The sequence below is a fragment of the Pseudoliparis swirei genome, chromosome 14 (genome assembly GCF_029220125.1).
Source record: "Pseudoliparis swirei isolate HS2019 ecotype Mariana Trench chromosome 14, NWPU_hadal_v1, whole genome shotgun sequence".
Lineage (NCBI taxonomy): Eukaryota > Metazoa > Chordata > Actinopteri > Perciformes > Liparidae > Pseudoliparis > Pseudoliparis swirei.
Genome location: NC_079401.1, coordinates 6,191,258 through 6,217,243, shown reverse-complemented (window position 1 = coordinate 6,217,243; position 25,986 = coordinate 6,191,258). Strand labels below are relative to the sequence as shown.

General features: G+C 46.3%; 2 protein-coding genes and 1 long non-coding RNA gene across 4 annotated transcripts in view; all 3 read left to right on the top strand.

The window, feature by feature from the left end:
• nrp2a (neuropilin 2a) overlaps positions 1–2,656 on the top strand; it is a 52,153-nt gene extending 49,497 nt beyond the window's left edge. For both annotated transcript variants that reach the window (XM_056431008.1, XM_056431007.1), the window contains 2 exons: positions 193–255; positions 361–2,656. In XM_056431008.1, the coding sequence (XP_056286983.1) occupies positions 193–255; positions 361–650 (353 nt within the window). In that variant the 3' untranslated portion in view covers positions 651–2,656. The remainder of the gene's footprint in view (positions 1–192; positions 256–360) is intronic.
• An 11,854-nt stretch (positions 2,657–14,510) lies between these two features.
• Positions 14,511–21,716, top strand: abcb6a (ATP-binding cassette, sub-family B (MDR/TAP), member 6a). The gene is made up of 20 exons (XM_056431010.1): positions 14,511–14,766; positions 15,032–15,555; positions 16,300–16,440; positions 16,563–16,752; positions 17,019–17,111; positions 17,222–17,414; positions 17,951–18,072; positions 18,220–18,329; positions 18,448–18,513; positions 18,749–18,874; positions 18,973–19,049; positions 19,171–19,234; positions 19,324–19,409; positions 19,504–19,561; positions 19,656–19,760; positions 20,028–20,202; positions 20,319–20,431; positions 20,574–20,668; positions 20,763–20,831; positions 20,914–21,716. Exons 2-20 carry the CDS (start codon positions 15,040–15,042, stop codon positions 21,071–21,073), a joined length of 2,559 nt encoding a protein of 852 aa, XP_056286985.1. The 5' UTR covers positions 14,511–14,766; positions 15,032–15,039; the 3' UTR covers positions 21,074–21,716.
• Positions 21,717–23,089: 1,373 nt separating this feature from the next.
• Positions 23,090–24,684, top strand: LOC130204358 (uncharacterized). The gene is made up of 3 exons (XR_008833631.1): positions 23,090–23,346; positions 24,016–24,060; positions 24,616–24,684. It is a non-coding gene; the product is annotated as an uncharacterized LOC130204358 (long non-coding RNA).
• The last annotated feature ends 1,302 nt before the right edge of the window (positions 24,685–25,986 follow it).

The following is a 25,986-nucleotide window of genomic DNA, read 5'->3' as shown; positions in this document are numbered from 1 at the left end:
TGTGTGTACGACTGCAACATGTAAATGTAAATTTACGATATGCAAAAGGCTTAGTCATCATTAAATGGAGTGTTTGTGGTCCTGTTGTTTCTGATTGCATTACAGAAGGTATTAAAGTGCTCTGCAACGTGTAGTCTGTGTAGAATTTGCTTCAAGCCTAAAGGTTATGTTTCCTGTGCTTTTCTCTTGCAGTTAAGAGGCCAAATGAATTTGCAGATGGACGTCTTTTCAGCGGCAGAGACTCACTAGGAGGAGGTGAGGCGCAAGGAGCCAACCACGACACCTTTTGATCCATAGAGGCTCAACTTCCCCGTCGTGATATTAACTTTTCTCGCCTGCTTCCCCCCCCCCTCTCCACAGTGCTACAGTTCCCCGAGTGGAACACGGAGTCCCCGTCGTCCGAGCCTCCGGTGAAGGACAACTCCTGGCTGTACACCCTGGACCCCATCCTGGTCACCATCATCGTCATGAGCTCCCTGGGCGTCGTGCTCGGGGCGGTGTGCGCCGGCCTCCTCCTCTACTGCACCTGCTCCTACAGCGGCCTGTCGTCCCGCTCCTCCACCACCCTGGAGAACTACAACTTTGAACTGTACGACGGCCTCAAGCACAAGGTCAAGCTGAACCAACAGCGCTGCTGCACCGAGGCATGAGGAGGGTGTTTCCGGGAAGAGGAAAAACACGTGAGGGGAACGGAGCCGTTTTGTGAAAGCCTCTCACTATTGTCTTCATTTCCTCCAGTTCACTTTCAGTTCACTTCCTCGTTGGTGCAGATCCCTGGACAACGAGAAAACCACCTTTTTTTTCTCTTTTTTTTTTTTTTTTAAAGCTCAAATGAAAACTTGTTTCCGACTCAGAAAAACGTGTCACAGTTGCTCTAGTTTTTGTGGTGAAAGAACCGGTGACGGACTGGGGTGACCCAGGTGGATCATTCCATAGCGGGGATGTTAGGCCTCAAAAAAAAATATCTACACATATCAATTACAGATTCCTGCTCCACCGAAAGAGAACTGTTTATAAATGCGTCGTAGACTTGAAGCTGGATTCTGTAAGCTACGCATACTGCGTCAGCACACACCGTGTTGGAAAGGTGGTAGGTTAGGAACGTGCTTAGAAAGAGTCTGTTTTGATCACATGTGAACACAGTGGCCTAGAAGTTAGCTCCTGTGTGTCGCCCCGTTAGCTTTTTTGCCCCTTCTCTCTCTCTTCTGTCGTAGACTCTGCTACCTATCGGCCTCGGTTATCCTCCTAGTTCCTGACAGTCTGCGATGTTTTTAGTCACAGACGCCCATCGAGTTTGTCCGGTCACTCTCTTTCTGTTTAATGTTTCCCCGTCTGGCCTATCGCCAGTCTGTGATGGCAGATAAGTAGAGAAAAAAGAAGAAAAAAGAGTCGAGGAACTTGTGTGTGTGTGTCTGTGTAGAGGTGGGCGGAGAGAGGAGGGGGGGGGGTAACACAGTCTTTTAATGACAGAGAGAGTTACTGTTAGATTTTGTTATTACTGGTTCCCGTCAAAGAGAAGGTCATGTTTACATTGTGGTTAATGGCAAAAGGTCGTGGAGCGTTGGTCAGTGCAACCTATGGATTGCTGGTCAGGGCAGAGACTGAAAACCACTGAAGAAAAGACAAACAGAGAGAAAGTGAGAGAGTCTATAACTTACAGAGCACTAAAATCCCCCCGGGGGGGGGGGGCAATGTGGTCCCGGTGCTTTGGCGGAGGACAGAAAAAAAAACACGGGATCCACCGACGGTGCGCGGGGACACACAACAAGCCTTAAAAGCAAAATGTTCGAGGAAATGTTGAGAAAGGAACGTTGAGGCGACACTAAGACAACGGAGGAGGTGTCCACCTCTCTCTTTTTACAAGTGGACCTCAAAAAGCCATGATTTAAAAGGACCTAGTCTACGCCCCTCCCCCATCCTCCCCAACTCAAACACACACACACACACACACACCCCTTCCTCACACTACCGGCTGACGGCGTGGCCTGCTCTTTCTTTCTTTTTTTAACGACGCCTCTCGCACAGCAAGGCGGGCGTTCTTCTGGATCGTTTTGAACCAATCAGAAAGGTCTCGCACGCTCTGATTGGACTCATAAGCCATTAGAACCAGAGGGTAAGAGAATAAGTCTCCCTCCCTCACACACACACACACACATTACTTCACTTGTATATACAGATGTATATACAGAACATGAATACACACCCTCTCGTGCTCAGACGTGATGAAAAATGAAGGGAACACTGATTGTTATATTTGAGACCATGCGGAACGTAAATGTCATTTCATCCCATCTACCCTCACCATGTAGCCACACACACACACACACACACACACGCCGTCCCTCTCCTCTGAGGCCCGCTTCTCTGGACCCACTGACTCTCTTCAAAGTGCCTTGGAGCCTCGGGGATCCAGCTCGCCTTTGGAGCCGGTATCAGATTCAGTAACTTGACACTTGACAGTGAGAGTCACAGCGCCCCCTTCTTTCTGGGAGGACCCAACATAAAAAGGACAGGACCCCCAACCCCCACCCCTTCGCACTGCTCGGACTGCTGTTGTTGTTGTTGTTTTAAAAGGGGTCTTTGTACAGAAATGCTCTTTTTATGATTGTTATTATAATTATTGTTATGATTATTTAATAAAGGATTTATACCATAAGGAGGAAAAAGCTGGCCAGGATCTTCTTTCTGTGATTCGTCGCGTGAACGAGCGTCAACGTGTGATTGCCGCAGCATGTCCTGAGCATTATTGACATTCCTGCAGTACTCTAACTCCATCTTTGAGCCAAACTCTCCATTTTTTTAATTGCAAAACAAATACACACACACACAAAGGCTCTGTCTCGTTCTCCGTCTCACACACACACGCACACATTCATAATGCCATGTTGTCGGCTTGCTACACTCGGCCTCTAATCTCCACATGATGTCCCATTAGTCCGGACCTCTGGTGGCCCTCATTTAGGAGCTCCAACATCAAAGCTTTGAAGTGCCCGGCGTCTCAGCCACACACACACAAACATACACACACCCACATACTCGTACAGTAAATGCAATTTCTCTGCTTCTCTTTTGTACAGCTTGCTGAGTCCCCCCCCCCCCCCCCCGAAATGCAAACGCTGCGAGCAAACACAGCCGTGTGAGATGCAGAGTGTGATACCTCTGACTCTTTGGGGTCTCCCGGAGGCCGGGAGAAAGACCGACAAGGTGGTCCGCATTTTGCTCGGGGGTTGCCACAGTCGCGACTTGGAAGATTTATGAGAGCGCCGAAGTTAATGTTGCATTGCTTTGCTTGCGTGTACTTTTTTTCTTCCCTTTCTGAAATAGACGTAGCTTTTTAATTACAGCAGCGGTTAACACGACGTTGGGTCGATGTGAAATGGAGCCTGTAGCTCAGGTACCACGTTTACGAGCCGTACGAAGCAGAAGGACACGTGTTGTCGCTGCACAGCGGCTGCTAGCACGCTCCGGTTTTTTGACGTGGCGGGCCAATTACCGCTTCTTAAAAAAAAAACACAGACTATCCCCAGTCCACCGGTGGAGTGCAATGCCATCTGCTCGCAGGTTTGATTGATCCGGGCAGAACAGTCTCCACCACATCACACGAATGAACGCCGACAGGAAATTACCAAAGGAGCCAGATTGCCACTGTTCCATACCACCCCTGGTTTTCACAACCAAATTGTTCCTAATTTGTTTCTCTCCCTGTGAGTGTGTGTGTAACGCAAATGTTGTTTCTCTAGGTTTTTATCACTCTGCAGGGGCCCTTTTCCTTTAGCCGTCAGATCAGAGAGTTATTTTGCCTCTGAAGCCGAGGCGGCCTTCAAAGAAAAAAGCTCTGGCACCCTGTAAATCGATCGGCCAGATTGAGGAGGGAGCCCATTTGAGGGTCGCGCCACAGGAAGTGTCTGCAACACACAGCTAATTAATCTGGGGATTAGGTCATCAAGATGGAAGAGAGTGCAAACAGGCACGTTAGTTTGTTTGGGTGTGTCGAGGTACTTTGGCTTTAACTGTTGTGAGAAATATCTTGCGATCATGAAGAATATTTATAAAACAGAACTTCTCAGGAGAAATTAAGAAACCATAAATCCCCCATATCCTCCTCCCTGCACCTTCCGTGACAGTCTGAGGGAGAGAACCACCCGGAGGCTCAATCTTACAGCTCTTTCAACAGGATCCAAAAATCCATACGCAAAACTGCAGCGGCGTTGCATAAACACATGCAGGGAGTCACATGTTTTATGCACACGCCACCACGCACCCACATCCCAATGGTCTTCCTGGGAAGGGGGCCCAGATAATCTCGTCTGGCCTGCCAGCGGTTCAAAGCACCTATGTGGGTCAGAGTGGTCTGTGTGTGTGTGTGTGTGTGTGTGTGTGTGTGTGTGTGTGTGTGTGTGTGTGTGTGTGTGTGTAAAGGGGCTCTGTGGCAACCTGCCCGCCAATGACGACAGACGCAATGACAACAAATGCCAGAGTCTTGTGTAAACACCAGACGGATCATCCCTCTCCTTCCTCCGTGACATTATCATCTCCCCACCACCGGAGGATACTGACCCCGAAAACAAATACGTGGAGGAAACGATCGGGGTCGAGTTCAGAGCTCCAAACTAGGCCAGCTTTCGTGTCACCGTGAAGCAGCTCAGAGGAAATTAACTCGATATAAAAAAGATACAGAGGGTGATTTGAGGCAATTATAGTTAGATTGAAGCTAATGCCTCGCGCTGGGATCGCCCTGCGGCAGGGTTTCTGGTTTCCCAGACACGTCCGATATATTTCCTCCACCCCACAGATTTGATGCCATCGTATGGTCTCCGGAGCATTTTCCTCGTGATTCAACCTTTGTGGTGGACGCGTGACCAGCGTGACCTATGTGGCGGGGCCACCTGTTCGCTCCGCTTGAGGCTGGTGTGTTTACGGTCACGCTCTCCCTATTTAGCACCAGAAACTTGTTATCGGGCATCGCGGGAGGCCTCTCGCACTGGGTCCCGACCATCTGTCTGGGGTGTTTTTGCGGTTGAGTTTGAGTGAAGGTGTTACAGTGCGAGTGTTTGACGTCTGAGGCGAGCGGCGGAAAGCACTGCTGGAGAGATTATTGTGCTGTTTAAGTAATCGCTTGAGACGTCGTCTGTTTTTTATTCCGTTCTCTTCCCTTGCCAATATACCCGGCGCCGACATCACTCGCAATGCAACTTCAACAGTTCTGTCACAGATCCAACTCCTGAGCCTCTCGTCTGAGCCGAGATGAGAGGCGGCCCACAGAGCCCTGGTCACAAGTTGAATGTCGACGTTTCGGAAACACACATTTTCCGAACAAGCTGTTCCCATTTGGTTCGTGCTCTTTAAAAACATCCAGTCCACCCTTTCAGCGATTGAGTCTTTAAAAGTGTATTTAAAGAGAGGGATCACTGTGTCGCTGCTCCAAAGATGAAAAGTTTCCACACAACCTAATTCTAAAAACAGATCAGATAGCTTCCGTTTAAACAGTAATCAATTTGAACTCTCGACCCTGAGAGGGAAAAATATATCTGCCGATCACAAGCTAAGTGAAGAAAAGCTGTTGGTGGAGCAATCACACTCGACAGGTTGTCGGGTTGAACTACACATCTGAAAGCTTCTGTAACAATCTGCTCGATGGCGGCACCGTAGACAATTCTTTACTCCGAATCTGTCAAATGGTTTCCGCAGAGCTGATTGGTGCCCGTTATTATTCGAACAAGCGGGTCGATAATAAAATGGGAAAAAACAAAGTTGCATTTTTCCGTGAAAAGTGGCAATCAATTAACAATGAGCCAAAAGAAGCAGCGCGCTTTCCAGAATGCAGCTGGGGCAGATTTAATATAAACAGCTGTGCTCATCGTGATTCGTGGTGGTGGTGGGGGGGGGGGACAAGACATAAAAGAGGAAAATAAGAAATAGAATAATTATCTGAATGCCTGAATCTCCTCATCTGAATGGAATTAGCTCCTCGAGTGACGCGTGTTTACGAAGCAGCTTTGTGAGAACACGTGCCACATCTGAACAGTTGAACACGGCAGTAAATTAAAAGGCTCAGTGTTAAAGCATGGAATGTTTTTTGTACATGCCATAAATGCCATTAAATTAGAATATACATTTCAACCTATATATTTTTTTCAAGAAATAATAGCTGTAGGCCTATACGCTTTGTTCTGTTGTTTTGCTTTTGCCTCGTGTGTCATGATCCCAAGCAGTGCATGTTGTTTGGAGAAGTGTTGTGGCAGGAGGAGATTATGAGCCAGCGAGGACCTGAGTGGATGTGAAGCCTCAAGAGGAGCGATCTCTGTGTTTGGTTAATGTGGGATGGAGCTCTGTGCTCTTTATATCCTCAATCCTCTGAGTGGGTTGCTGTCGATGGGGAGGGTTATATTTTAGACCTTGTAGGAGGCAGAATGTGTGTGTGCGTGTTGCGGTGACATCCTTCTCTCTGTGATAGTTCTGTACCGTGGTGCTCTGAGTAACTGCACCCAGGAGAAAGCGGATTTACAGCCTCATATAGCTGTGCTGAGCTCCAGTTAAACATCATTCAAACCCCCAACTTAGCAACCCCGCTCTCTTTTTCTTTATCTCAAAAAAACACACACACACACACACACATGTCTTCATAACAACACGCACACTCCTGCTGAATGATGTCACGGCGATGGATTCGTGGGACATTTGCCGCATGTTTTCTTGGGGGGAAATTTATCTCCGCGCGCTTCTCTCGTCCGGGTAGTTTTATCGCAGAGGTGCATTTTGCAGTTGCGTGGGCTCGGGCTTGAAGGGGCGGGAGAAAAAACTCTGCACACAACTGAAACAATCGTTCTGCGTATAGCAAAATCACAGGAGGGAGCAGAGGGGCCTTCTCAATTTGCTTTTCGGTCCCTCTTGAGCTGCAGTCCGGGCCCTCGGAGACGTCACCGCATCGGGCCACTGGGGCACACGAGCGGGGAGTCGAGTAAACACATCGTAGTAGAGTAAGCAAGTTGCTCAAAAGGGCCTTCCTCCCATGACCGAGGCCACACACAAAGACGCAAGGCTGCATTTTCCATATATACGCACCGGGAAGAACAACAAGCAAGCAAACGAATCCGCTGACAATCCACTGCTCCAAATATTAAATCCATACCCCGTGTCTTTATTTTTTTGAAACTGTTTGGACTTGATGTCACCGTGGGATTATTTGTAGCAGTAATAACCCCTCAGAGGATGGAACCAGGGGAGCGGGAGCCACCTGGCCTCCGAACACAATGAGGGAAAACAACAAGAGCGCGTTGGGCGCAAGCGCGACTCCAACTGCTTGCGTGAACTTGCTCGTCATGCGTTACATGTGTGTGTGTGTGTGTGTGCGTGCATAGGTTCAGTCCCCATGCGTCCTCCCGCCCAGACTGCTCCACGTTTCTTTAGTTCGAAGCCTGTCTCCTTCACTCGAAGCTGTTATGGAAACAAGAGCGGCTGCAGGAGCGCCATTAGCATAGGGGGGTTGTCGGTTAGCCCCACAGAGCATGGCAGGTTAAACTATATTCTCTCTCTCTCTCTCTCTTTTACTCTCACTCCGCACCTTGCCAACGAATGTCAAGTTATTCTGTACTTGAGCGCCTCTGTATTGAGTGGATTGCCTCCCAGATTTATGTAGAAAATACAAAAGCTTTTCTGAAAATTATGCGCATATAAATTCACTCCTGCGCTGCTTTTCACCTGCCTTTTCCAGCCATTTATGTCCAAAACTTAATATATTTTTTATTTGTATTTGACCCAATATCTTCCCCCTGCGAGTGAGCCGGGCAGCGTGCGAGTCCTTCCTGCTGCACAGGCGTGTCCCCCTGCTGAGTGTCGACTGGTGACACTGTCAAAAATGTCGGCGTTCAGAAACCGCTCAAGTAACTCATGAATAAAAAAAATGATGTGCGCATCGCTGTGAACTCCTTCCCTCCCAACTATCAGCCTGACAACATCTGGTGTTGAAAAGGTAGCCCTTGACACGAAACACACACACCGCCGGCATTGCAACGTGTTTGAGAGCATCAGCTCTTTATCAGCGAGAAGATGCTTCCAGTATTCCCACGACCCCCAAACAAATAAATAACCCGCCCCCGCTTGACACCAGTGAGAGCCCTCGTCTCCAGATGCTCTGCCTGCCTTGCATCTACCCGGAAGGCCTCCTCCTCCTCCTCCTCCTCCTCCTCCTACTCCCCCTTCCATAACCACACGATAGCCTTGAGGAGAGCAACACTACCTGCATACAATCAGCACACGCACACACACACACACACACACACACACACATACGCACAGTCATGATGGATGGCCTTCCCCTCTCGGTAATGCACAAAAGCATTATCCGTCACCCTCCAGCCCAGAGGAAAGAGATGCTCTTTTAAAATTGACACTCTGCTCCGTGACAGCGTCATCTCGGCTGCAGAGCCACTCATGCAGGAAGATGCTTCCTCCTCCTCCTCCTCCTCCTCCTCCTCCTCCTCCTCCTCCTAATCGTGGGTGAGAGATCATAGAAGCACTTCCAAGTTCATTTAATACTTCTCACTTCATTCCCCATTACTCAAAGTTGTTAGGGATAAATCTCATTAAAGTGTGCATTTGTGGCTAATGGCAAGGTGCATGATGGGAATACTGTCAGTGCTGATGGCGTTAAAACCCCGGACTTATTGACATATATCTATTTGTTGTTGCCGTCTTGCATATTTGTCGTCACTGCTTCTGTCCGTCCCGTGTTCCATGCTGCATATTCTGCTCCTATGAACGTGACATGCACAGTGTGTGTCTGTTTTCTCGCTGCCCGATTAAAAAAAAGCGACAAACCAATCAATGAACTGCTCCTGTCCAATCAGTGGCACCTGGCGAAGCCCGGCTGTGTCACATATGAGGCTTGAATGATGCAAATGAAATAATTAATTGCAGTGACTCCCCGGTTTCACCACGAACGTCGAACGTGATTAAATACGAGACCAAAATTGAATGTCATCACTTTTAATTGAATATACCGTTTTTATGTCGGTTTTATATGTTATTTAATTACGCCAGGCTCGTATGTCATCGTCCAGGCAAGGAAAAACAACCGGAGGTCAATTGAGATATTTCTGCTGGAGGTGTTAACGCAGACGACTCGGAGGCATCAAATCAGGCCCTTCGTCATCCAGAGAAGAAAACGCAATGTTTTTAAAATATGGTATATACTTACAATGCTGACTAATGCGATGATGCCCAGAAGCCGCTGCGGTGGTGGTAGAGCCACTGCAGCTCACTGTTGGGGTTTAGGATTTGGCAGAAGTTGCATTAAAGTACCTGAAGGTCAACCGCATCCACCCCACGGTGTCAACCCCCACGTCCACAGAGGAGACTGTTTTCACCTCAAGAGGCTCCGTTTCTTCAGTGAGTTTATTTTCTGGGCTTTTGATGAGATAATCCTGCATTTATTTGCTGTGCGTTATTTTGGAACTGCCTTGAAGATGTGTGGCATTCTCTTCCTAAGAGGGTTTAATATATTGCATAATAAATTATTCAGAGGATTAAATAACACATTTGCATCAAATCCATGAGTTTCCAGTAACCAATCTAAACATCGCCTCCGTTCATCTTTACACTTCCTTTAGTGCACTTTAAATCTGTGCAGGAGCGTTAAAAGTGTACGAGTCCATAAAGCACACACTTTATTCAGCGTTGATGGTGATGCAGCATTGCAATTGCCCGGAAATTAATATTCCATTGTACTGATAAGACTTGTATTCCTATAACGTACTGTTGTCTCAGGGAGCCGACGTGAGACCATGTGGTCACAGCAAAATGACTGGAAGATGATTTCAGAGAGCTGACACTCAACTGTGTGTATGTGTGTGTGTTTGTGTGTGTGCATGTGGCAGCTAGTTTTCCAGTCTGAAGTGTGTAGATAGGTTATAGTTGTGGGGCTCTGCGTCTTCTCTAACAATACCTCTCTGCCTCTGCCTCTGTGACAGATTCGCCCACACACTGAGGCACCGGTGCGTCTCTGGTTCCTGTAGCCTGTGTTATCTTGTATATACTGTGTCATGATCTGGAGTTTGTGTCTCGTTTGTGTTCTGTTTTGAAGTCCTTGTGTCGTCTGTCTCCCTGTGATTGTCTGCCCTGGTCCTGATTGTTTCCTTCTGTGTGATTGCTGGCCCCGCCCTCATTGTGTCCACCTGTGTCTCGTTCCCCGTTGTCCAATCACCTCCGCCTGCCTGTGTATGTAAACCCTGTTCGTCTCATTCCCAGTGTGGCTTCGTACTGTTTGGTCCACGTGTTTGTCGTCCTGTTAGTAGTTGGAAATTAAATATTGGTTTTTGCAGAATATGTCGGCATTTGGGTCCTCTCTCTCTGAGACATCCGTGACTTATCAAGACAGAACGAAGCCACCAATTATTGACCCAGCCTTCAGTTTCCGCTGCACGGTTCCTGCCTGGCCAGCTTACGCTCATGTTCTTCTCGAGGAGATGTGGGAGTCCCTCCGGGCCCTGGAGTCAATGATGCCGGCTCCAGCCCCCGATGTTCCAGTCCCCGGTGTTCCGTCGCCGGTTCCAGCCCCCGATGTTCCAGTTCCAGTCCCCGATGTTCCGTCGCCGGTTCCAGCCCCCGATGTTCCAGTTCCAGTCCCCGGTGTTCCGTCACCGGTTTCAGTCCCCGATGTTCCGGTTCCAGTCCCCGGTGTTCCGTCGCCGGTTCCAGCCCCCGATGTTCCGGTTCCAGTCCCCGGTGTTCCGTCACCGGTTTCAGTCCCCGATGTTCCGGTTCCAGTCCACGGTGTTCCGTCACCGGCTCCAGACCCCGAGGTTCCAGTCCCCGGTGTTCCGGCTCCAGACCCCGAGATTCCAGTCCCCGGTGTTCCAGTCCCCGATGTTCCGCCTCCGTCCTGCATGGCTACGGTTCTCCCCATCCCGCCTCCGTCCCATCTAGCCCCGGTTCCCCGTGACCCGTCCAGTCACAGTTCCCCATGTCTCGTCGCCTGGTACCGGTCCCACAGAGCCCCCATCCCCAGACCCCGCTGCCCCTGTGACTTCCTCTCCTGAGCCCGGTCCCCTCGCTCCCCGCTCATGTCCTCCGGCCCGCCCTTCAGAGTGCGCCCCTCGGCCTGGTTATCGTCCTGCGGCCCGCCCTCCGGACTGCTTCTACAGCCTTGGTCCCTCCTCCGGCTCCCCTCCACCCACCCGTGTGGAACGCTTGGGACGTCTGGAATTCGTCCCTTGAGGGGGGGGGGGTACTGTCATGATCTGGAGTTTGTGTCTCGTTTTGTGTCGTCTGTCTCCATGTGATTATCTGCCCTGGTCCTGATTGTTTCCTTCTGTGTGATTGCTGGTCCCGCCCTCATTGTGTTCACCTGTGTCTCGTTGTCCAATCACCTCCGCCTGCCTGTGTATGTAAACCCTGTTCGTCTCATTCCCAGTGTGGCTTCGTACTGTTTGGTCCGCGTGTTTGTCGTCCTGTTAGTAGTTGGAAATTAAATATTGGTTTTTGCAGAATATGTCGGCATTTGGGTCCTCTCTCTCTGAGACATCCGTGACTTATCATGACATACTGTGGCAAACCAGGGGGGGGAAAGCCGAGCAGACCGAGCACAGGGGGCGGATGCCTCAGCTCGGGTTGATCAAGGGGGGTCAGTGTACATGGTAGTGGTCACACCTGCAGCCCATCAGGTGATTAGACGGCGCATATCTTCTCTGCACTGGAAAGCATCAGGGCGAGAGCAGAAGACAAGGATTTTTTTTGGAACCTCAGGAGGTAAGAGCACTCTCACCTCGGCTCCGCCCACACAGGAGAAAGGAACCGTCTCACACCAGGAGTGAGACCGAAGACCCCGACGGGGAGGAATCATTTGTTGGCTTTGTACACCCATCTCGCCTTTTCCCTCTCCGTTTTATTAAAGGACACTTTATGTTACTCTACGTCTATGACTATCTCTGAATCTTGCATCCAAGTCTCCCAGGTTGCTACATCTCTCTCACACACACACAGACGCACTCCTCTCTGTCTTCCTCTACCACTTCTCACTCACCTTCTGGCTTTCCCCTCGGCCTCTCCACGCAGACGACCGCTGTGGCGAGGGCGTAGTTCAGCCGCAGCGGAGGCGGCCCCTTTGTGTTTAGCGAGAGCGGCCGCGCAGGAGATCTTATCCCAGCAGGAGAAGGCGGCTGAACGACTCTCAGCGGGCCGCCCGGGTCGGACAGTTCAAGCGCAAACTCAGAGATACAATGTCGAGCTCAGCAGGCCAAGTGAAAAGCCTCCGCAAGTAGAAAAGCTCTTTCAACAGCTTTCAAGTCCATGTGCTGAGGAGCCGGCACCTGTTTAACCACTGAGTTACAATGATAAGATATCATTCTTTATTACCCCCCCCCCTCCCTCGCAGGTACTCAATAACTGTAGGTAGTCCTCGTGATGAATGAAGAATTCCCCTGCAGTCAGCATGTGGGTCGAAGGCAGAGTCTAGAACCTCTGAACCAAGAACTATTCAAGCTAAGCTTTCAAATTGGCTCAATAACACGAGAGCTACCTTTTTGTTTATCCTCATTGGGAAATATTATGATTCCACATCCCTGGAAGCGAAGCGATAGTTTATTTTCAGCTCTGGACCTGAATGCCCAGATAACCCACTTTGTCTTGACAACCATCCGACCACACACTAGCTGGTGGCTGATTTGTGAGTATTAAAGGTAGCAAAGGTCATCCGCCATTGATCTACTGGTCAGAAGTATAGTCACAAAGCCCAATCCTTCAGTGAATCCCAGCTTCAGCAGAACCCAAAGCTTTATTGATCTCCCTTAGTACTAATGAGATTGGACGTAGCTTTCCGAACACCACCAGTATTCTCTTCTCAGCAAATCAAGGGATTAGATTGGGACACACCTCCGTCTTATCCCCGCCGGTTACCATCCTCGGGTGTCAGGCAGCTTTAACCGGACAAAGAAGCAGGAATGAGAGAAAAGGTGGGATTGAATAGAAGAAAAAACACACCTAACGGACTTATAGGGCTCCAGCTGAGCCTGTATGCAGAGGTGGAGACGCCCACAAAAGGGGAGCGAGATGAAGGTCTGTGATGGGCAGGCCGTCACATCCACCGGGAGACAAAAGAGCGGGGTTTCAAGCAGCCGATGGACAGAAGGTCCATTTCCACTCACACAAAAGAGCTGGGGAGATGAATCAGATTAGCAGCTCTGTATGCCCATTGTGAAGGCTCCAAATGATAAGAATTACCCCTTTTCCCGTGTGTGTGTGTGTGTGTGTGTGTGTGTGTGTGTGTGTATGTAAGCTCCTTCCTCTTTCACATTAGGATAGGCTTCCCATTTCTTATTCGTTCACATGCAGGTACACACACACATGCTGAGTCTTTTATTCACCATCGCAGGAAGGACAGATGCGACAGATGGCTTTTGAGTCACTTCCCGTCTTTGTAGTAAACCCTGAATTTACAGTTTGATGGAAAAGCTCTTAACTTTAAACCCTCTCATCACTGAAAGACTTCTTCAAATGTTCCATTGACTTGAAAATGGCTCTTTTCTTCAGTGGAAGAGGGGGGACTTTTTTTCTACAGTCTTTAATCACTCACTTTATATGACAGTGAATAATCAAGCAGCGTTAGCATTTGATATCAGACCATTATATATTATTATGTTGCATCTCCAGGACTAGCTTCTCACCACGTGGGACATGCAGGTTTTATTAGCTATTGTTCATCCATGACTGTTGTGGACAGCGGTTTTCTCTGATGACACCCTTAGTATCTAGCCCCATCTACTGATCATTTTCTAACACTGCAAGCTTTCCTTTTTTTCTTCTACTAAAATACATAGCATAATGTAGTGTCCATGTCGGTGCTTTTTTATTGAACTGTTAATGAACTATAATGTCCACTGGTCAAATAAAATAGATCTGCTCGAGGTACTTGTAATTAAGTTTCATGTTTTGTTAATCTACTTTTACTCCTCTACATTTATCTGACAGACATGTTTACAAGATACTTTCAGTTTAAACGCTTAATCCAAAATATACGAAATAAAACAAATCATTGATATTGATTGCTACGTGCGGCCTAGGGGAGCCTGAGCTTGACATTAATATGGGTCTCCCCACCTCCCAAATTAGGACCAATGCGGCAGCTTATCATAAACAAAATGTTTTTATTTGTGAACAGTGTCAACCAATCTTCAGGGTGAGGCCTGGCCCAAATTAAATAAAAAAACAATATGTGCAAGTCATTTTACTTTTGATCCTTTACATACATCTGGCAATAAGCTAGTTATTTACTTTTAGCTGTGTAAAATTACCAATGCATAACTTTTTACCTAAAATGTCTTTATACAGTTATACTTCTTCCACCCTGTTATTTTGTCCTCCTTTTCTTGTGGTCCGTGTTGCCCGCTTCCGGTCTCCACGAATCAGTTCCGCGTTCCTCCTCTAGAGGGCGCTGACGGTCCGCTTTCACGTCCCCGGTCAAGCTGTAAACACCGACAGGCCATGCAGTCGATTGCGATAAAGCGTCGATTGCCGAGTCATGGATACATAGCAGTTATTTAACCAACGTGCGCACGCGGCAAGGTCCAGGATAACATCCGTGGCGATGACGGGCGCCTGGTTACGTATCGCCGCTCCCATCAGTCCGTCACGGTCGTATTAAAGCTACGCGTAAGCTCGCCACCGGCTGATAGTTGTGAGTGGACCTGCTCGCGTCTCTGGAGTGACCTCTGTTCACGACAAGTGGGGCGACGGGGAGGTGACTGAAGCTCACAGAAACCGCCCGCGCATTCGGTGAGTTTACAGCTGAGTGTGTCACCGCGTTAAATGGCTGCTTGCTGTCCCTTTAGCCGCTCAATGTGGACGTTATTAGAAAGTGTTTCTGTGAGCCGCGCTGTCACTGAAGTCCACAGCCTAATATGTCAGTTATAATGCTCCCATGCACGTGTGTAGAGAGAGATGAGGCTCTTCTTTGTGACAGCAGTTGTACATTTCTAACATGTCATGTAACGTTTAATATTGCACTTTATCTGTGGTTGTGCTGTGTGTCTCTCCCCAGCTGCAGCCATGGTGTTTATGCAGGGCTACTGTGAAGCCAATTCCTCCATCTCTCGCACCTGGGTGGATGAAGGCATCTCCCCCTGCTTCTACTTCACGCTGGTCCCCTCCGTCCTGCTCACCATCTCCTTCTTCCTCGGCACCATCCACTGCATATTCTACCAGAAATATGGCACCCCGATGGAGCCCAAGTTCATCCCACGCTCCCGCCTCTACGGCTTCCAGCAGGCCGTCTCCATCCTCCTGCTGGTCCAGTTCGTGGGTGGGGTGGTGTGGCGGGCTGCCGACGGAGGAGAGCTCCCGGGCTATGTGGTGCTGTACGGCTGCTTCTCTGCGCTGGGCTGGGCGTGGGCTATCGCCCTGCTCAGGGTGGAGAGACGCCGGGCCCTGCTGATGGACCGGACCAGGGGCCACAGCGTGGCCCTGCTGCTGTTCTGGGCCGTGGCGTTCTCAGCGGAGAACTTGGCCTTCATCTCCTGGTACAGTCCGCACTGGTGGTGGGGCCTGGAGAACCAACAGCAGCAGGTGAGGAGAGATCAAACCTCACGTGAGGCACATTTATTTTTCACCATAGGTTCTGAGAATAAACCCCCCTCAAAAAAAAGACAGACTCGAGAGTGTCTTTCTGGATACAACTCGTTATCATTTCAGTGAATTATGTTGTTTCATGATGTGGGCTTTAACGAGCTAATGGGCCAAAGATTAGTTTTATCGTAAAGAATAAATATAGGTGCGTCTTGCCTGTCTTGTTTCAAGTGTAACAAATGATCCACTCAGTCAACAAAGGAAGACAAATATACAGACAGGCAATCCATCTTTACCAATAATGTTAGTCAGGGAATGACTAGAGCCTTATTTATTTTTCTGCTGAGTCATTGCTCCGTCTGACTATCAGGTCCCAGAACCAATCAAATCGTAAGACACAGTCTTGCCCCTCCCACCCTGAGTCAGGACTGTAACGTCCTGTTTACGTCACTGTAAGCATGACTCGACATTTTTGTTCCTTGTATTATCGTATCCGTCCTGAATTTTAAACTCCTACCTGTTTATTCTGTGCTTTATTCAATTTTAAAGTTCATTAAAAACAAACAAAAACATTTAAAAAACAGTCTAGAATATAACATTGTTTCATTTATAATAATATCTTATAATCTATTGGTGTAAATTACCCAGAGGCTTGGTCCAAAGCTGCATTACGAGCATAAATGCTGATCAACTGGTATCCATATTGATCCATATTGATCTGTTTTGCTCCAATGATCCCTTCAGGTGCAGTTCGCCCTGTGGCTGATGCGCTACATTGGCACCGGGCTGCTCTTCTTCATCGGTCTCAAAGCTCCCGGGTTGCCGCGGAAACCGTACATACTGCTGATAAATGAAGACGAACGGGACGTGGAGGACACCGGACAGGTGAGCGGCTCGCGAGTTTCCCCCGTGATGCTCCTATTTGGCAACAATATACATTTGTAAGTGTCTGGTCTCAGACATGACGAAACGCTGTGCTCGGCATTTAATAAATGTCTCCGTCTCAGAGCCTTTTGGGCGAAACGGAAGAGAACCGGTCCACCTGGCAGGGTTTCAGTAAGAAAGTCCGCGTGCTCCTCCCCTACATGTGGCCCCGGGGCAACATCTTCCTCCAGCTCTTGGTCCTCTTCTGTTTGACGCTGCTGGCAGTCGAGAGAGTGATCAACGTCTTTGTGCCCATTTACTACAAGAATATTGGTGAGGCGCCTTTCTTTGGTTATGTCAGAGCGATTTACCAGAGCCGCATGAAAACGATAATTATCAATGTACACCCGACGGCTTCGCAGTGTGACGGGATACAATTGAGACATCCGTCTGATGGCTGAACGCCTCCAGAGGGCCCGAGAGAATATATCAGCGGTGTCCCGTTTATCGTCTTGTTTATCGACCCCATCTTCAAGCCACAAGCCTGACCGTCTGACTTCTTCCCCTCCTCTACCTTAATGTCGTTGTCCCTCTCTCAGTGAACGAGCTCACTGACGGCAGCAGCTGGCGCTCTCTGTCTACAACCGTGTGCATTTACGTCCTGCTCAAGTTCCTGCAGGGCGGCGGCTCAGGTAGGAACAAGACGGGGCCCAACGAGCACCGCGGCTCCGCGTCCCGGCTCCCGCTTCGCGTGACGTATCTCGCTCTGGCCCTTCCGCCATGACCTTCCCCTTCTTCCCAGGCGCGTCGGGTTTCGTCAGTAACCTGCGCTCTTTCCTGTGGATCCGCGTGCAGCAGTTCACCAACCGCGTGGTCCAGGTGCGTCTGTTCAGCCACCTGCACTCGCTGTCCCTCCGCTGGCACCTGGGCCGCAAAACCGGCGACGTGCTGCGGAGCATCGACCGCGGCACCTCGTCCATTAACAGCCTGCTCAGGTGAGACGTGGTGGTGTGAGACCGGCGTCAAATTCAGTCCGCTGCAGGTTATTTATTTTTTATTTTGGTTTTATTTTGTTGTTAGTGCTGTATTGGTTTGTGTAGATATAAATGTGTACGGATGGGTGTAGGTAAACAGTGTAGAGACTGTGTAGATGTATAAATTAAAGGAAACTGAGAGCCATACAAGGGGAGGGGTGGGATGAGGAAAAGTTTGTGTAATGTTTTTGTTTTGTCTTGTTTTTGTTTTTTGTTTTTGTTTTTCTCCTTGTTTTCATCTTATGTTAAAAAAAAACCATCATCCTTGTGTGGTGATTTCTACAAGGTTATACATTTGTATATTTTCTTTTTGTAAAATAATATTTTCAGCATAACAAACTGTAAATGCTATTTCACTACAAATATTCTGTAAAAATACATCTTAAAAAAAAAAAGGTGAGACGGCCTGGGACGCTCGTGTTTCCTGGAACCGGATCCGAGTCTTTGGATTCCAAGTGAAAAGAAACTCACTTGTCCCTTTTTCGGTTTTCCCACAGCTACATCGTGTTCAGCATCATCCCAACCATGGCGGACATTGTCATCTCGATCATCTACTTCATCACCTATTTCAACGCCTGGTTCGGCCTCATCATCTTCACCTGCATGGCCCTGTACCTCAGTAAGTAGTGCATGTTGAAGCGTAGCCATCCAATAGTCTATACTCTTTAATAATAATATGTAAGACTTTGACGGGTGTGAGTGAACGTATCACCGGGTGAGACGTTCCTTGACAGATTTCTGATTTCCTGGTAATCTTTCCCCTCAGCTCTGACCATCATCATCACCGAATGGAGAACCAAGTACAGACGAGACATGAATCTGCAGGACAACAATACCAAGTCCAAGGCTGTGGACTCCTTGTTGAACTTTGAGACGGTACATCGAGCGTTTTGCCCTCCGTCTATATCTTGGCTCGTAGAGAAGTTTCCATTTATTCCAAGATGTTAAACTTGGTTCCGCTTTCTTTTTTTCTTCTTCTTTTTTTGTTCAACAGGTGAAGTACTACAATGCAGAGAACTACGAGGTCGGGCGTTTCGAGGACGCCATCTTAAAATATCAGGCAAGTCAGACGCGTTCCCCTCGGGACTTTAGTCAGTCCTGTGTCTAGTCGTCACCGCTTTTGAGATTTTCTATCGGCGGCAAGGGGGAGGAAATCGGCAAGTTGAATTTAACACGGTTGTCCCCAGCAAGAACTCACACATGTGAATTTGTCTGAAGTTGTTAATCTGTGTCCAAGCGAATGTCCTGCAAGTCACTCGTCAACATTTAACAATCGCCTCTCGTCCCGTTTTTAGGTGTCTGAGTGGAAGACCCAGGCGTCCCTGGCCTTCCTCAACCAAACGCAGAACATCGTCATCGGATCGGGCCTGCTGGCCGGCTCCCTGCTCTGTGCCTACTTTGTGACCGAAGGAAAGTTCAAGGTACTGACCACGTCGACGTGATCCATTACAGCAAGTGTATCGCACGTTTTACTGGTTACAAGTCAGTTTGACTGAAAAAAAGAATCCTCTTGTCTCAGATTGGAGATTTTGTTCTTTTTGGTACCTACATCATCCAATTGTACACCCCCCTCAACTGGTTTGGTACCTACTACAGGTGAGAAGAAACTGCATTGTGATTGACCTGAGCACGGTAAAGATCCATCTGCTCTCACGGACCTTCCTTCTGGTTGATTCTTGTCAACGTTCGGCTCTATTTCTTGTCTTCTTTCCTGCAGAATGATCCAGAATTCTTTCATTGACATGGAGAGCATGTTCAAACTGTTCGAGGAGGACGAAGAGGTACTTCTGAAGCCGACGGCTCTGCGCTTTCACTTTCAGCTCTGTATTATGCGTTTTTTTAAATATATCGTATGTGTTCTCTCGTGCAGGTGAAAGATGAAGTCAACGCCGGGAGTCTTCAGTACAAACGGGGAACAGTGGAGTTTGAAAACGTTTACTTCAGCTACGTTAATGGGTCGGTTCACCTGTGATTCGACTGCCTGTTTAGAGCTGAAATAGATTTTTTTTGTAATGGTTCTCAGTTCTCACATTTCCTTACTGTTTCCCAGCAAGGAGATTCTCAGGGATGTTTCCTTCACTGTACTTCCAGGACAGACATGTGCCCTGGTAGGAACCAAGTTCAATTAAAGTCACCAGCATGGTCAAAGTGCCCATATTCTGTCAGCACTGTACAACTGTTAGTTCCTCTTCACCTCCCCAGGTGGGACCATCCGGTTCTGGGAAGAGCACCATCATACGACTGCTCTTCCGTTTCTATGACGTTCAGGGAGGCTCCATCAGCATCGACGGGCAGGATATATCAAAGGTGAATATTTGGCGCCATAACTATGGCATAATTGAGCATACAGTAATAAAAGCGCATCAAAGGCTCTTTTTTTTAAGTGTGTACTGGAGGTGGACACAACAAACACATATTAGTGACATAATTGATGTGTATCTTTTGATGTGCAAATTAAGTCATTCAACTGTGATGACCGTAAAATAGACAAATCAAGTTAGTGTCCTTTTTTAAAAATGTATATATATATCTGTGTGTGTACATGCAAGTCATTGCTTCGCCTTCATTCCTCAGGTGAAGCAGAGATCTCTGCGCGCGCACATCGGCGTGGTTCCCCAGGATACCGTGCTTTTCAACAACACCATCCGGGATAACATCCGCTACGGCCGCATCTCCGCCAGCGACCAGGAGGTGGAGGAGGCCGCTGTGGCTGCCGACATACACGATAAAATCATGACCTTCCCCGAAGGTGACCGAGAGAGTAGCCCTCCCGCATTAAATGTAACCATTAAAAGTAATGTGAGAGATATGCAGTCGTGATTATTTTTTTTTTTTTACCACCTGCCTGCTTTTTTCTCCCGGCAGGTTACGATACGCAGGTGGGGGAAAGAGGTCTGAAGCTGAGTGGAGGGGAAAAGCAACGAGTGGCTATCGCCAGAACTATCCTCAAAGCACCACAGATCATCCTGCTGGATGAGGTGAGATTATAGAAATGATTTGAATATTAGGATTACAGCCTGAGGAACAATACGCCAGCACTTGTTTCTCCAGCCTGTTCCACTTTGAACGGCTAAGTTATTGCTGCAGTTTTCAGGCGTCACATATAAAGTCTCTCTGCAGGCCACGTCTGCCCTCGACACGCAGACCGAACGCAACATCCAGGCCTCTCTGGCTAAAATCTGTGTCAACCGCACAACAGTTGTCGTCGCTCACAGGTGAAAGCCGAATGCGCTCGAGGTGCATTTGTTCCCGTTTCAGTTTTATCCAAAGAGGGGTGTGAAGCTCTTTTTTCTCTTTAAAAAAAAAAAGGTTGTCCACCATCATCGGAGCCGACCAGATTCTGGTGATCAGTGACTGCCGTATCGCCGAGCGAGGACGGTGAGTGTGACCCGTTGTTCTGATTGATCAGACTGACCATCCCCCTGAGCTCCTAGTGACTCGCCTTTTCTCTCCATCCTAGACACGAGGAACTGCTCGCCAAGGGAGGCTTGTACAGGGACATGTGGCTGAGGCAGCAGCAGGCCCACGACACGGATTCCTCGTCAGACACGGAAGCCAAAGACCTCAAGTCTGAGAAACTGCAGCCGCCGTCCACCGCCTCAGGCCCTCACGACCACTGAATGTATTTGTGTTGTGTCGGGGTAAGAGAACTCTAGTTGTTGTTGTTTTTACTGAAACTGAATGTGCAACAGCAGGTCATGCAGAACTGAGGAGGCACGGACGATGTGGTCAAGTTCAAATGTACCACAAGACCTTAGTTTTTAGAGGTACTTGTTGTAAATATGGCCATGGTTATATGTTGGGGCAAACAGATCAAATGATTACCACGTTATAAAAAAGGACATTTGTGTTTGCTTGTCTTTTTGTTTTGAGGATATTATTATTTTAGAAACTACTCTTTCCAACTGTATCCTTTACTTTTCATGTTCAAAGTTGACAATCATTAATTGATTGCATTAACTTAATTGATGATCTGAAGTTGTTAAAGGGTACAATGGGGGGACATGCTAAAAATGAGGGAATAAAAAACACTCCGTGGCGAATGACTCTGTTCTCCACTACTTTATTTCATATGAAAATATGAGGGATTTTATCCAGCTCTGCTTTTGTTTTTTAAAGTTTTCAATGGCCAATTTTTCAGTTCTGATATTTAAATTATACAAAGTCCTGAAAATACTTGTATTTTTATCATGTAAGCGTCTTTATAACTGCACTGAGGTAAAGTGGGGTGAATACACAAAAAATAAAGGTTTGTGCATTTTTTGCCTGGCTTATTTCCATTTAATGTGGTACAATCCATGTCTGCCTGTCGTTGGCAGATATTCTGCTATGAAAACAATGTACCATCCAACTAAGTCTAACAATGCCAAATATATATATATAGTTTATACAATCATATGCACCATTTCTGAATAGGAATCTTTAGTCATTTGGTGTTTTTGTATCTTGTATTCTTGCTGAATTTGATGAGAAGTTTGACATCTTTCTCATATTCTGGAGTAATAGTGAGGCTACTAAAAGTACCAAAAGTTAAAATACTCATTCAGCACAAGGGCCCTTCTTGGAATAATATGTTATATAATGAATATAGATATTGGTGCTTTGATCTATTCATTATTTTAATGTTGCAGCTGATAACATTGGTGCTTGTTCTAATTAGTTATTGAATTACTTTGTAAAAGGTTGATGTATCTCTCCCTGACTATCAGTTATGTTTTATATGAAATATAACAGCAGCATTAGTTTTTCGACTATATTCTGACGGCTAATGTAAGTCTGCAAATGTATCTGTCTGTCACGAGCAGCGAGCAACAGGACAGGACTCCAGGTAAATAACCAAAACTCTCTTTACTGAGGCAAAAGGTTCAAAACAAAAACTCAGGACAGCGATCGTCAGATACGGCGACAAGGCCCAAGGAGACCAAGGAAGACAGAACTGAAGACAACAATCCAACAGGAGACAAGGGAAAGACAGGCACACATAGGGGGAACACAGGTGTACGGCATGAGACACTAACGAGGCAAGAGTGGCTGAGGGCAGGTGAAGGGAATGAACCAATCAAGGAGACAGAGGAGTCACGGAACAGGGCGCTTCACTGCCGTCTTATAACAACAGAAAGAAAAGGGAAAACGATTCGCCCCTAAAGTTAAAATACTCCAAATGAAATACACATAGTAATGGGAGAAAAGATGGGATTTTGAATATGAGGGATAATGTATTCAGAATATACAATTAAGATTTAACAAACATTAATTTGTGTGACCTGAACTCTGGAACATCAAAGTACCATCAGGGAGGTATGCTCTGAATAACCTGTTTGACAGAGAAAATACTGGTCCAGCATCAACAGGGAGGAAAGACGGAGAAAAGCAAAGATTATTTTGATGATTATTGTTGGGAGCATTTTTAATTGACAACAATTAGTGGAATTTACTGAAAAAAAGTAGAGCCAATCTCATTTTGATCTTAAATATCATGTATTATGTAAAGTTTGTCTTCTTGTCAACCCTTTCACATGACAACATCTATTCACGGCCATTAACACTTGGCAAAGAACTCAGAACTTTTGTGGTCGTTCACAGATGTCGCCAGGAGCACATTCTGCCAGGGTGACACACACACACACACACGCACTCACAAAATTAATTAAACAAGCCATCCTTCTGACGTCTTGTGGTGAACATTAACTGCAGATATGAAAAGAATATTGTCTTTGAGAACGTTTAAGATGTCCTACTTCAGGGGCGTGGACGAGAAGCACCTGTATAAAAAGAGATCGAGAGAGACACGCAGCATCCACACCTGCCCGAGAGCTGAAACATCCCAGAGTTCCATCTCGACCTCCACCTGCAAAACTTCATCACCCTGCTGCTCCACCCAACCTCCAGATAAGTAAGACAAGCTCACTTAGACGATGCTCATGCACTACAGGTCTTGACAATCTTTCTGGTATCTCCGTAGCAATAGGCGGGAAATTAAAAACCCTTTTTTTGTATGCAGAGCCTTAGAACGGAGAAAACAAACTGCACTTTTTATTAAACTGATTGGAACATATTTCAAGGTCTGATTATACTGGTTTCTTTCAAATCCCTGCACCTCTTATTTCTGATCTTTTTCTCTCCAAATGTTTCTTTGTGGTGGAATAAAGTCTCCCCCACTATTAGATCAGGTGCAATAAACTACTCGTAGAGGCTGTCTTTTCTTGAACTTATTATTACAATGGTTTCATGTTGTTGTTGTTTATTTAGCTTCGACTCTCTCAATATGATGATTAATTATTTTTAAATTCTATGATGAAACTAAAGCTCCTTATAACATTTCAGTTCCAACCACTTCTATGTTCAGCACACGCAGATGCAGAATCCAAGATGTAATGAGTTAGCTCAGACTTAAGGGAATCAGCATTATATTTTAAACTTTGGAACCTTTTAAAAACCCAAATGCAAGAAAAGTATTGAGTATGAATGGAACCACAAATGCTATTCCTTATACTGTATTGAATGTATGGTTATTGAGGATCACACAACATGTTTTATTACTTGCTGCTGTCTTTACTGCCAGGGGGTTCCATCATGAAGACGGCTGCGCTGATCTTCGTGCTGGCAGGTAAGCAGCCATTGAAATATTTTCATTTCCTGTGGGACCTTTATTTTAAAGGCATTTAATGTCTCGCCGAATATTTTCGACAGCAGGACATTTGATCTGGCTAAAATCAAAAATACATTTAAATCTGTTTTACATTCATTACAGTGTTATTTTGCACGGGTTTAAAAGTATGACACACTTTTAAAAATATGTGCTGAAGCATTAAATCAATATAAAAGACAATGCATACTCTTCTTCATTTGTGTAAGTCAAGTTCTTTGACATTTTGTTCCATATAGGCCAAGTTGATTCTTCTGCATTTTCATGAGGAGTTTAATCTAAATTGATTACATTTAAGGTTGAAATAATACCCCTATATTGAAGCCCGCTCTCCTTGTACTTCACACTGTTTTTGTATATTTATTTGGTGGAATTAATTTTCTCTTTTACACACAGAATTCATTGCATTGACTCGCGCCATTTTAAGTCAGGTGTGGATTGGGAAGGAAAAGTATTGAAGTTGGTCTTGATAGATTGATGTGTGATATTTATTTTTCCTTTACATTCCCGCTGTAGTTGTTGCCAGCCAGGTTGAGCTGGTTCTGTCCGTGATTCTTGAGAATGGAGACAAGGCGGATCTCACCGAATGTCCCGTCTTCTTTTATGGAAAGGAATACACGGAAGCAGAAGTGAGTCAAATGAAAACCTGTTTGAGAAACTTTGCCTTTACATCTTCTGTTTAAGAATATAATACTTTACTGTCAGTCATTTGGACAAGTTCTGAACGTCACTGTAAACCCAGCGTCATTGTTGAAAGTACATTTAAATGTTTTACATCCTCATCTTGGTATGAGCTACAGAAACACTTTATTTTATGGCCAGGAGATTTTACATCTCAATGGGAATGTCCCAGTAAAATTAAAAAGTACAACAATGTGAGAAAATAAATAATGCCATTTTCAAATGGAGATATTATTTTTGCATTTTCTGCCTGATTTCATTTAGAGCATTGCAAAGGTTTCCCCTTATTGCTACAAAAAATTTGTTTAATTAAAAAGATTATAATAATCAATAATCGATAAAAGATTATATCATATTTAGTACTTGTAAACGGAGCACTTTTGTCAACAAAGTTCCATGTGAAATCTGTTCACAACAAAACTAATGGAACTAAAACTACTGTCTTAGAAAATTGTGTCTTTTCCGAAAAATGATCAATATCAAAATGACATCATTCTTTCCAGGAAATTTCTGGGAAATTATCACAAATGATGAATAAAACCCTTTTTTTGTCTCTCTATTTTTGTAGGTGACGTTTCATGATTCAGACAAAGAGTTTTAACTTTGTTTCGATAACGCCAAACTTTCCGGCAAAGAGTGTCTTTATATACTCGATCATGGTGGTGCAAGCAGAGTGGAGGCAGGATTTGAAAACCCCAAACTAAGATCTATACCCGCACTTTATACCACTCTACCAGGCTTAACAGAGACAGCAACATACTTTACTTCTTACATATTACAGGACGAGACATCAAACTACGTGAGTCATCATCAGTGGCATGTTTTTAGATCAGTTGACTGTCCAGCATTTCGTCCAAAATGAAATGTTGAAAATGAAAAGGAACATCAAATCAAAGTTTACTTCAAAAGTATGTTTAAAGAAATGTTGTAATATTTTCTACATCTCGTTTGTTTATGCTTTCAGATGAACATCTATCTCAACAGAGTGGGCTCACAAACAGCTCTCCATATTGAACTACAGGACAGTTATCTTCCAACGAGCCTTGTAAGTATGAGCCTGAGTCTGTTACAAAAGTGGAGATCTCAGAGTCTGACCTCCACACTGACCTTTATCTCAGTCCTATGTAAGATTGTAGGAAAATATGTATTTATAGATATGAAAAGGGGGATGAAAGTCCTACACTCTTCACCCAGTAGTTCAGTATT